General features: G+C 33.8%; 1 protein-coding gene across 1 annotated transcript; it reads right to left on the bottom strand.

Annotated features, from left to right (window-relative positions):
* Positions 1 to 594: 594 nt before the first annotated feature.
* LOC134232962 (sodium- and chloride-dependent glycine transporter 1-like) lies at positions 595 to 11919 on the bottom strand (the record flags this gene model as incomplete). Its single annotated transcript, XM_062714953.1, has 8 exons — positions 11768 to 11919; positions 11079 to 11265; positions 10863 to 10994; positions 2025 to 2352; positions 1623 to 1759; positions 1229 to 1359; positions 878 to 1106; positions 595 to 627 (listed from the first exon to the last, which is right to left on the bottom strand). Coding segments are annotated over exons 1-8 (1240 nt in total), but the record flags the coding sequence as incomplete, so codon positions are not given.
* Between the last annotated feature and the right edge of the window lie 1255 nt (positions 11920 to 13174).

The following is a 13174-nucleotide window of genomic DNA, read 5'->3' as shown; positions in this document are numbered from 1 at the left end:
GTCCAGGTAAAGTTGCTAATTATTTAACTTTGTATACACATGATCACTTCGAGGTATCGAGGGTAAATTTCAATATAAAATATGCATAGCGGGACTGCATTTTGACTTCGAGGGATCAAGGATTTCGAGAGATTAAGAGTTTGAGAAATCAAGAGTAAATTTGTTTAGTTATATACCGTATATACTCACTTATAAGTCGGTATTTTGGGAGTTAAATATTGGTCACTCATGTCTTATAGGCGAGTCATATCAGAATACTTTTCTGAAAAAGTAGTATCTTATTTGAATTTCATACGATTATCAAAGAAATTACCTGTATATAAGCATTTATGTATTCTTTTATATATATAAAGTAAAAACATATTTTAATAATTTTTTAAAAATTTCTTATCATACCTATAGTTGTTTTCATCATTATTGAAAAGTGCTATGTTAAGTCTACATGCAATTGTCAAATTTTGGCAAAAAAATTGTAATGACTTATAAGCGGGTCAATAGCAAATCCAACACTGATGAGCAAAAAAACAACCGAATAGGCATCGTACAGCCCACATATACGGTAGTGGAGATGGGCAGTTTCAAGCGATCAAATACTTCTGAGATAGGCCACAAAGGTCAAACCAGGTCCTGAAAATAACAAATAACAGTTGCAGTTCAATCTAATAACATAAATCATTTAAATTAACTTGATTTCATCAGGTTTACATATAAAATGAGATTCTTTCATCCCCAGCATTACACTGGCTCCCACAATGTTGATTTTTTCTTATTTATGCATTTTCTACTTAACACACATTTATTTACTAGCCATTTAAAAATGCATTCAGTTTTGGTTCACATTAGAACATCTAGATCTTTAATAACATCATACACCTACCCTGGGTGACTACTTTATCGATATCGACCCCCGTCTCATAAGACATGAACCCCAGGACAGAGAAGATGACCAGGCCGGCAAACACACTGGTGCCACAGTTAATAAGGGGGACAATCATGGCGTCCCGGTAACAGTTGTTGTTGAATTTGTTGAAGCTGGCCATTGTGATAAGACCTCCCCAGGCCATTCCAACCGAGTAGAAAATCTGAACTGCTGCATCTCCCCACACCTATTTTGAAGAATTTACAGAATACTTTGGAATCAGGCATAATTTTAAGCCAAAATTTCATAGAATACTTCTTTTACTTGCTATCCATGTCTGTAAAATGAATTTTTCCCACTGTGACAAACCTTGAATGTGAGAAGTTTTTCCCACTCAGGAACCAGGTAGAAGTAAATCCCGGCTCCAGCACCAGGTAGAGTGACCCCTCGGATAAACAGAATTATCAGAACCAGATAGGGGAAAGTGGCCGTCACATACACTACCTAGATAAAATAAAAAGGAGATTCTAATAATTATTATTTACAATAATTACATGTACCTATAAATGTCCCTAGATACTTTGCTCTTTGTTGCATTTAATAAAATAAACTAAAATTGAACCTAAAGTTAAACTTAAATCCATAAACGGATCACCATCATACAATGAGAATATAGAGTTAGATATCATGTAGCTTGTTGAGATTCATGAATGTTATCAAAATTTTAAAATACCATATACATGTATCTGATATTTTATTCTACTTGCCTTTCCAGAAGATTTAACTCCCTTGCACAAGCACAGGAACACGACAATCCAAGCAATAGCCAGACAGATGAGAAGCTCCCAGCGGACAACACCCAGGTTCTCTATACCCTCTGTGATCTGTAACACCTCATTCCTAAAATAATTCAAATTCGACTCAAAGACTGGCTATAGCTGTACATTGTTAAACTGTTTTATTATTTTTTTGTTTCTGCTAACTCATGATGTCACCCAGATTAACTAATGTGTTATCTTTACTTTTCTTTTCAAATCTCTCTCTTATTCATGTTCATGCTTCAAAATAGTTGTTAGATAAAAAATATGGTGCTTTGTTAAAATGGATACTGGCTACATTGGAATGATTCACCACGATTATTATTATAGTTTTATGGAATCCTTACTGCCAGAACTCTTCGCTCGCTGTGACCTTGCTGGATGCATCTGATGCCGACCCATTGTTTGTTAGGTTGGCTGATGTCACATTTATGTCCAAGGAGAAGTCTGTGATGTTTATATTGGAGGCATTGTAGCCAATCGTCCCATTAATCCTGGCATAATTAATCTGCTTACTGCGAATGTAACATTTCTCTGTGTTCCATTCATTATTACATGTGCTCCATGGCAGGAGAGCGCTGAACGAGTGGTACAGAAAATAAATGGTCCAGGTTATGATGATGTTGTAGTAAACACAAACAATGCCCGAGATGATGACCATACCATAACCCACACCTGCAAAACAATCAAAATAATTATCAATAGATCACACTATTTCCCCCTTAACGCTGTGATAGCTTAGTAAACAGTAAACATGACAAATCAACTTCCTTATGATATCAATTAACTTGGGTTATAATTATCTCTGTTTTAGAATTATCACATATATAGTTGTTTACTTTTCAATTTTCATTTTGAAAATCTTAAAATCTACCATGTCTACCTATATTTAAATTTATTTATCTCTTTGTTATTTACGCCATTTGATAACATGAACATATCAAAAATTTATTAAATTTTTTAAAGCTTGGAATGGATTTGAACTACGTACATGACGAGGTGTTTGGACTTTGAACCTAAAATTGGTCAGTTAAAATTGTCCAACACATTGGATTTCTTGAGTCATGTACATTGTTATTGTTACATATATTAAGAGTGCACAAGTACACATAGTACATAAATCAAAGCTGAGAATTATGTTGTTGTTTTGCTCAAAATCAAAATGGAAAACCTTAGTAAGTAGCAAGTCATAATAAGAATCAAATGCCAAAAGAACTTAAATGTCAAGATGTTTGTTTGTACCTGGCTGTGTTTGCCAGGAACTATACAATTGATTGTACTATCATGGACATGATAACATTATACTTTCTACTAGCAATTAAGAGCTGACATTTTAAAAGCTCTGTATCTTCCTGGTGACAAATTAAATAGTTGTGATCATTAATTTCTAATGTGTTTGCTTTTATATTTGCCTTTAACTAGGCAGAGTATAGTCAAAAGATTAAAGTATTTACATACATCAGTCATGACCACCTTTTACAAGATGAATTTTCTGTTTTAAACCAGTAAAACATGTAAAAGGGCATTGAAAAGCTTTTCAAATGTACTAGAGCGGAAAGAGCTCAAAGTAGAATTGATAGAATTTATGTTTTATTATATTAACCATGTTCACAGATTAAGGGGATGAAGGATGTATGGTCACATGACTCAGTTTAATTACATCATAATCTCTGATAAAATGTGTACAAAACAAGATTGAAACCACATACAGTACTTGTATAATTTTTTGACTGTTTGTTTGAGTTCACCATCTTGTATATATAAAAATATCTATAAACATTCAAACTTTCTTGCAAATATTATCAAATTACAGAATAGATTGATCCACTCTTCTGTTTCCCTACACTGCACGTCCAACAAGTTGTTGATGTCATAGTGGATCTCTTAGTACAGTAAGATTATAAGACAGTAAAACACGGGTTGTATTAATACCATAAAAACGGGTCATGATCAGTACATGGTGGGGTATTTTGTGAATTAGAGAACACAACAAATATTTTTACATGGTTTCTGACGGAAATATTTTGTAGCTATGTCTTATTTCCCAAATGTGTGACGTCATAGTTGGATTTTCCTGTACTTGAGAAATGTAAACATGACACGTTTTTCTCTTGCTCATGTCTTGTTTAACTATGCCCTGTGCAAAATTGAGCTCAGCTTCACCAATCGATATTTTTACAGTTAATTAATAACATAACAAACTTGAATTCAACGTAAATTTTCAAACATTGAATGATAGGATTTTTCGCAAATTAATTTTGTTGTTGTTTAAATTGTCTTAAAAAGTACGTAATTTTCCGTCTCCAGATGCGGTGTGACAAATGAATCTTGCTTTTTCGAATTTTTAATCCTATTCATAATCTGAAATATTTTAAAAGACACAAGTTTGCTGACATTTTTTTTTATCTTTGCTGAAAAAATTCCATTATCGACCGAGTACAATGTAATGGGCCCAGAAACATGGAGAATCAAAAATTTACCTAGACACTGTGAGGCATAGTATTTGTCCCTCAATATCTCATAAATAAGATCGAAACCTATTGATATATGAGGGGTTATCAAAAAGTTCGTGGACTGAGGCTATAAAATTGGAACTATGTAGTCTGTGCCTTTAAATTTTAAATGGAACATAAAACAAAAAGAAATGTGAAAATTTTAACTTGATACGTTCATTATTTGCCAAATTATTATAAAATAAAAACGACATTATATGATCACCCGGCGCTGTCGCCGTTTAGTTTCATGACGTCCGACAACGTCATTGTTTTTCAATGTCCGTGTCTTCTACCTCAAACACTTATTTTGATGAGATTCCCTGGAGCTGAGTAAGGACAAAAATCCGCCTTGCTGTTTTAAGGGTGGACAGACCATTGCTTACAAAAACATTATTTACTAATTTATTGAAAATTAAAATTTATGATTCATGGTTTATTCTTTACATAGATAAGATGATGCTGAATAGATATTTCAAAATTCACTGATGTAACTAAAGCGGTTTTAATTTTATTGCGCTAGTCCACGAACTGTTTTAAAACCCCTCGAATCTGCTTTAAGGTATGACGTGGGACATACTAAATTAGAGATATACAAAATATGAAAAAAAAATTGAACAACAGATATTTTTTCGGCTAAAGGTCCTTCTTCCCCTTAATTCATATCATCAGGGACCTATATACTAGTAAAGTATACACTAGTATTAGTATATAGGTCCCTGATATCATGATTATAACCTAACAGTATACAAATGCAAAATCTCCGACATGAATACATGTATATGCATGCATGTTCAGAATACACATACGTACACCCTTCATAAATATTTTTGAATTTTTTGTGATGAACAATTTAAAATAATTACCATATGTGAATGGTACGTAATTTGAATTTATGATGCCATAACACAACTTTTTAATTTCAATGTACATGTATGTAAGATTATATTATGTATGTTGCTAATTATAAGGAACTATGCTGAGTTTAGGTACTTAAGATTTCCATCCCTGTTGAAACTTGCACTTCCAAGCACGTAAACACACATAGATTACAAAATAATGTTTCAATTTTTTCTTCATAAAACAAACATTCAGATTGACTGTTTGCCAATTCCGTTAAGCATTACACAATAATGTTTACAAGTGTTTAAAAATGCATCCAATTTACTGAAAGTTTCCACAAAAGTTTCAATAATTCAATAGATTGGCAACAGGAAGGAAGATCTCATAGACTATGTGAACCTTTTAAGAGTTCCTGAAGTCCTTAGTTTTGCCTTTCACACTTTTGAGTTCAATGGTCCTGCAGTGGTGGATCCTGAAGTTCATGTGGGGGGGGGGGGTTTGAGGCCCAAAGGGGGAGGGCAGGGTGGGGGTGTCCCCCTCCCATAGGTGGGGGTTCGGGAAAATTTCGCTTTAAATGGCTCTAAATGGTGCATTTTCCAGTATTTTGAGCTATTTTTGTAGCCATTTTTAAAAGACTGATCATCACAATTTTTTAAAGAATTTGGAAAAATAAAATGTTTCAGATTAATTTAACTTTAACAAAAACTTCAGACTTTTATTTTTGTTTTAAATGGTTCTAAATGGTGCATTTTCCAGCATTTTTGGGGTACTTTTTGTAGCTTTTTTAAAGACTGATCATCACAAGACTTTAGACTTTGCTTTTAAAAAATATTAAATCTGACAATTTTAGGAATACAAGCAGTTGACTTTAAGTTGTCTTCACTCTTTAAACAGTCTTCACGAAAACTTTTCTGAGACACTAGCCAGTAGGGCTAGTGGATTTGACAGTATTACTAGCCCAAAGAAATTTTTAATAGCCAACGAAAAAAAAAAAATGAAATTGCAGAATTAACTGTTGTATCACTCTATTCCATTTAAATTTCATACTGAATTCCTTTTCTTTTGTATTTCTTCTGCTTAATTATTTTGTTTTTCCCCTCATTTAAATCATAAATAAATAAGTTATCATTAATAAAGATTAAATTAATTTGAACAAACAAGTTTTTTAAAAGCTTTTTGATAATGTACATGTATTGTACATTAGCCCCTTTTCTGGTCTTAGACTTCCCTTCCAAAGAAGTGATTTTTTTTTTCCATATTATTAAAATTTACAGATACATTGTTATAAATTTGGATATTAACAGTTAACATAGTTAACTCTTGTAATCCTTTACTCTTCAATTAAATGAATAATCATAGTTAGGCCTAATTCAATGGGATTTCTGCATGTATTTACCGTAAAAGATCGAACAGAGGAAATTCGGATTAGAGAAAAAAGACGATCGTTTTTATGGAAAAATAAACTATTAAGTAGTGCTACGTGAGTTAGATGAGGCACTTTTCTGAAGAATAAGACTACAGTGCTTTGATTTTATTTATTGGTTAAGATTTAAAAGCAAAAACTCTGAAAGTACCTGCTTACTTTTCACTAGCCAGTCGGGCTACTTCTGAAACAATTTTTACTAGCCCAGACCAATTTTTACTAGCCTCGGGCGTCGGGCTAGTGAGTTTTCGTGAAGACTGTTTAAATCACTTTCAATTAATTAATTTAGTTGTATGTCAAGCTGATTTCCAAGATACAACTGATGTCCAATTTTAAACACTTAAAAAAAATTAATTCTTATTAGAACCCCTAACTAGTGGTTTTCAACTTACTTGAGTATATACTGTCATGATTTGCAATATAGACATGTACAATTAATGATATTTCAAACTGAAGAAAAAAAAATTACATAAACTGAAGAATTTTTCAAATTTAGAGGGATTTGCTAAGCCAACCTGATTTTGTAAAAAAAGAAAAAAATGTATCAATTTTTTTAAACGGTAAAAAAACCCTCAATACTTGTTTATTCACATAGTAAAATAATTCATGCAGTTTATCAGCATAAGACTATAACTGAGCATCATGGTAACTATGCAGTTTTCTGTTGTTGGTTCCTGACTACATTGTACTGTTCATGTATATGATCTTGTGACTTCACTAGATGCACGGACTACCCGATCTCTAAGGCACTCTCTCTCTGTTGATTACCTGTGTATTGTGTGCGTTCAAGCGGAAAGTGATTTCCTGTTACGTAGTTGATGTATATTTCACAGTTATACAGAACAAAGGGTTCGTGTTTATTAGAGTCTTATCAATGCAACAAAATTATAAAATGACACTTCTAAAAAAAAAAAAATCAATGAGCGGGGGGCTTTTCTCGAACCCCCCCCAACCCCCCAACCCCCCCCTGAATCCGCCACTATCCTGTATGTCATTTGTTTCCCTCTCTATAAGACTTTCATGACATTATACAATCTTTTTTCAAATCTTAAACTGTTTTGTAGGAATTTGGCTGGAATGAGGACATCGGGTCCCAGGTTAGTTTCCAATCCAGCCATATGTTTTCATTATATATGCATTAATGAATTTTCAAAGTATGTGTGCTCATATTCCACCTTTCCATACTACAGTTTGATTGTAATTGAACTTTCTAAAAGATTGACAAAGCTATCCAATAATCATGATAATGAGTGCAGAATATCTGAGAAAAAAACTAGATCTAAAGTTGAATTTCAGCAATGTCTGATCTAAGTGAAATCAAATGAACTTTCTGAAACAGTTGTGTATGAAAAGTTTACAATTAGGCCTAGAATCCTGCATGAAAACCAGTTACCTTTAGTTGGTCAAATCAAATGTCTGGCGATTCGCTATTTATGTAGATACGTACACTGTATCAGTGCTCTTCTGCTCTTTCTCTCTTAGTTAGAATAATCTAACTGTGTCTCGGTACAAGCCCTCACCACAGTTAGAATTTATACTTGCAATGTAGCGAAGTGCGGATCCGCTCCGAAACGATTTTGTATAAAATGATTTGCACAGTGCTACCAAAATAATCAAAACAAACCTTTTTGAGATTGCTTATGCCTTTTATCCCCCAAAATAATCCATATAAATACGAAAATCCAATTAATTTTCTCAACGTTTTTCTCTCGATTCAAATTACCTCCATGTTTACATTCGGAACTCTCTAGATTGTTCAGCCCGTGTTTCTTTTTGCTACATTACGAATACCCGGAACGAATTCTATCGTTAAACCGGGTCCGTAGGACAATATCATTTTAACGATAGAACATTCTATCTATTTCTCTCTAAGTTAACTTTTACAGGTTTAGCAAATTATAAGTGTCCGTAAAATGTTTTTGAAGTGCTTGTCCATGGGTTGTTAAACTGCAAATGTGATTAAAAAAGGTTACAGGTTGTCAAAACGGTGGGTATGTGCCTATGTGGTGACCGTCCTCTTATCATTCCTCTCCTGTCTGTCATTCAGTTTAGCGCCAATATTGAAAATTAATTTAGGAATTCCGATCTCGAATAAAATTTAACGTCATGATTTTTAGCTCACCTGAGCCGAAGGCTCAAGTGATCTTTTCTGATCAATATTTGTCTGTTGTCTGTCGTCGTTAACTTCTCACATTTTCATCTTCTTCTCAAAAACCACAGGACCGATTTCAACAAAACTTGCAACAAAGTACCCATGGGTGAAGGAGAAATGAAGAGCTACGCCAAATTTAGGGGGAAATAATTATGAATTAGTAAAAACTAGTCAGTCAGCAAGTCTTGCCAGTCAGCAAGGGCCCCACTGAGGGGTATGAATATAGGGGTGCAGCTCATGGAAGGGGGATTTTAATTGATTACATTTAAAAAAAAAAACAATATGAAGAATATAAGCAACTACTGTATTTTTAAAATTTCAAGATAATTCCTGAATGTCCAAAAACCTGTTAATAGTAACCTAGCTTGTATTTACATAAAACAGGGAAAACCTCATGTATATATAAACTCAATTAAATGTGTATTTCAAAAAAATTTAAGCAGGTGTTTTCTAAATGCAAGCTTTCACTGAATGCAAATATCAACCAGGGTTGACCTCAACTTCAAAACAAACATCAGTTGCAGACAAAGGTGTTCATAAATATTCATGTGACAGATAAAGATAAGCCTCTAAATTTTCTGCAGAAAGCAAGATAATTAATCCCAGGGTTTTTTTTTTTCAGTTGAAAAACTTTTTGAATATGTCATAAAAAATTATTATAAAAAGTCAAGAATCTCGGGGTGGGGGGTGGGGGGTTACGAAACATGGGGGTATGGGGGGTCGTGACCGTCCCAAAGCACCTATGATATATAGAATATATCGTTCCCTGTTTGCTTTAATTTTTTTTTATTTCAGGACAAATACATTCATTGTTTTGAACTTTTGAATTCATAAAACATGATAAATATATCATCACATTCATGCCTTTTCATGGCATGTAATGTCAAAACTAGATCAGCATGTTCGATTGTAACCCAAATCCGATCGGAACTAAAATTCGTGTTTATTTTCAACAGCTGCGCAGTATTTAGTGTGAGACTCACGCACTCCAACTAAGCATCCATCTAGCTAAGTTGAGATTAGTGAAATAAACTAATTTGTATTCCCGTGAGTGATTGGCGCTTCTCGTATAATTATACTCACAGTGGAACTTTCAGCTTGGCAGATTGGTGGCCACTGACCCTATGTTGATAGATAATAAAACGCAGGATAGACCCAAGAGTGATACAACATTGGTAATAAAATCTAATATAAATAGTTTACCAAACCAGTATTTTTTTTTCACACGTTTTGAAAGCATCTTAACGATCTTTACGCAATAATACAAACATGAGAGATTTCTTCACAAACGATTTCTCTTTAGGCTGTAACTTTTGTTGACGAAGTATTGTATGTTTGTATTCAGTGATCATTATATCTGGATAAGTTCCCTCATAATTTTTGTCCAATTTCAGCTTTGAGATATGATTCTGTCATAGTTAAAACTGAATAACGGGGAGGGGGGGATGAGGGGCAAGGTAAAACTGGCGTCGTTTTTTGTTTCTGATTGGGTTTTTTTGGGGGGGGGGGGTATCATAATAAACTATAATAAATAAAATAAGAGTAAATTATTTTTACTGGAGTAAAAATACTTTAATTGTGAGTAGCAATGGCCAGTTTTTTATTTTTACTGCAGTAAAAATAATTTTATTGGAGTAAAAAGAAATAATTGTGAGTAGAACGGCCAACCATATACGTGTAATAGTAATATTTAGTACTAAGATCATTTTCATTTCCATAATCCGACATCACTGTATGATTATAAAAATTATATGAAAAATATACTGGACATGCAAATATTTCTTCCTTTAATTTATACATGTAATTACACAGCGACAGGTGATTAAGAAGCTTTTTTTCCTTATAAATATATGCGTGTCGTGTCATCTTGATTAGATTTCCCTATCAGCTTAGGCGGGGGGAGGGTAATGCTAATGACCTATGAATTGTTTCAGTGTCAAATTTAGCCCCCTCCTCCTTATTTTTAATCACAGACCATGTGGAAAGGATATTAACAAATGGAATAAATTAGAAAGTTCGTCATGTCAATTTCTTCGTTTATTCTTACATCTGGAATCCACTACCAAACTTGAATGAGTTTTATTTGACGTTGGGAATTAATGGCAATCTCATTATCAAGATGGTTTCAAAGAACGGGTGTACGGTTACCATGTCTTATAATCAAAATCTTTCTGTGGAGATAGACCATTGTTCTGCACTCAAAAATCTCCCGATATGACTCATCGTGCTGAGCACCAGACAATATTAAATGGAGTGTTCGTTTTGTGAGACTAACCTTTAAACAGTGGGGACATTCTCCACACCGTGATCGGACTCAGACTGGCGAATTGTCCGTAGCTGATCTCTAAGAAGAATAATGGCATTCCACACAAGACAAGGAAAATCACATATGGGATCAGAAAAGCCCCTGTCAAAAAGTATTTTTTTAATATTATTAATTTCATTTTTTAAAACATATTTTTTATTTGAATTAAAATAAACTTCTCCCTACCTCCTCCGCTCTGGTAACATAGATACGGGAACCTCCAAATGTTTCCGAGTCCCACGGCATAACCCACACAGGACAGGAAGAAGTCCAGACGACCTGACCAGTTGCCCCGACCCACATTTTCATCCCCACTCTCTGACCCCCCGCTGCTCCCGGTAGAGACAGATTCATCACTATCTATCATCACTTTCTGTAATTAAATTTATTCCTTTGTATCGGCTTAGCTCACAAGTTGTTTTCTTTTATTCAGGGCGATTTTATTCCACGTAAATTGGTTATGAAATTAAAAAACACACACACTAACACACGTGCACACACAGAACGTCAATTGTTTTTAAATTGTGCTGAATTTTTTCCTTTTTTTTTTTTTTTTTTTTTTTTTAGCGAAACTATTCCATAGTTCTTTTGAATGGCATTAGCTCAGTTTAGAAGGAAATTTAAACAGAGTTAAACACAAGTTCCCCATTCCTCGGTTGTTCACAACATGTGCAATGTCTTTGATACAACAATCTTTTTTCAACGAAAACAAAGAACATCCTCCCATAAATTATTATAATCAGGTATCATAAAAACGCTTACTATAAGGAACTAATATGCTGACATTGAGGTGCACGCCACCCTAAGATCGATATTTCAGAAAGAAAGAAAAACATAAAATAAATTCTTTGAAAAAAAAAAAAATGAACACATACCTCTTTCTCCTCTAAACATTCCTTTTCACAGATAAGTTCACCATTTCTCTCAATTTCGTTCATTTTGCTGTTTCCTTGTTAGTTTAGTTTTTATTCAGAGTGGGTAAAAACAACGCGTGTTTCCCATTCGACGACTGAGGGAAAATGGAATCGATATAGTCGGAACTTCCCTCTTAATGGACGCTTGTTTTATGGAACGCCAAATTAACACATATTCAGTAACTGTACAATTCTTTAAATAGCTGCTTATAATTTTATAAAAACCATTTGTACAAAAGGGAGCATAAACACTTTAATTAAAATTATTTTTTTGGGTTAATTAATTAATGGAAGCTGGTATTGTTATGATCTCTGACATACAAGGTTGTTGACCGTTCGCAGTAGAGAGAGATAAATAAACAATTGTAAATATCTTTGCCAACTATTATATTATGCCAATTAATCATTGTAAAATATATATATAATTACTATATTGCTGTTTTGTTTTTTACAAAAACTATAAACTACAAAACAATAATTATACGACTGCACTTCTCAGAACACAATAGTACCAGAAATATAGGCCATGCTTTGATTCCAAGTCAGATCATTATCAGAATATATCTAAGTACTGCATCTTTCTTACACAAACACATTGATAATCTTTTCTATATATACGTTGCTTGTCATAGACACGTTATTTATTGTAAACACCTACTCATGAGAGAGGGAGGGGCGTATGACACATATCAGTTCAAAGTTCTGAGCACTACCTCATTCTGTTTGAGTTCGATACTCTTACAGAGGGAACGAGTGGTTGATATCTTTTTCATGTTAAAATAATGGTTTGGGTTATAAATCCATCTCTTCTCACTTCCAACGACCTTGAAAAGCAGGATCTGACTTTTGCAAATAAGAATATATTTCAAAGACGGTCATTGGTCACCCATCGGACACGTGCTCGAATGAGTTTCTCGATGAATGAAAAGGAAACCGGAAATACTTAAGACTCCTCAGCTAGAAGAGACATTGGGCATAGTAAGCACAAATGGGCCAACTGAAAAGAATTTATTATATCGTTCATTCAATATGAGGCACAGCTGGACTCATACAAGAGGTGTCATCTGGCTATAAGTACAATATTTTATACTTTTATTGTGCATAGTATCCTGATTGGTTTTCCGCTTTGTCCGAAGCGTGGCAGTACACGAGAATAACTCATATAGAAGAAGAAGGAGGAATCCTTGTTAGATTTGTTGAATCTTCTCTCTCTCTTGATCTCGATCGATCGATCGATCGCTCTCTCTCGAGGCCCATAGGTCACAACATTCACCTGAGTCACGTTATAGGGCTCATGTTCTTCATCAGAAGAATATTACCATATATTCCCAAAGAGTGACAATAAACCTTCCTCCATGGGTTATAATT

This window comes from Saccostrea cucullata, unplaced genomic scaffold (assembly GCF_032062105.1).
Source record: "Saccostrea cucullata isolate Sc308-1 unplaced genomic scaffold, CSIRO_AGI_Scuc_v1 ctg4220, whole genome shotgun sequence".
NCBI lineage: Eukaryota > Metazoa > Mollusca > Bivalvia > Ostreida > Ostreidae > Saccostrea > Saccostrea cuccullata.
The sequence above is the reverse complement of the archived record's forward strand: the minus strand, read 5'-3'. Positions and strand labels throughout refer to the sequence as shown.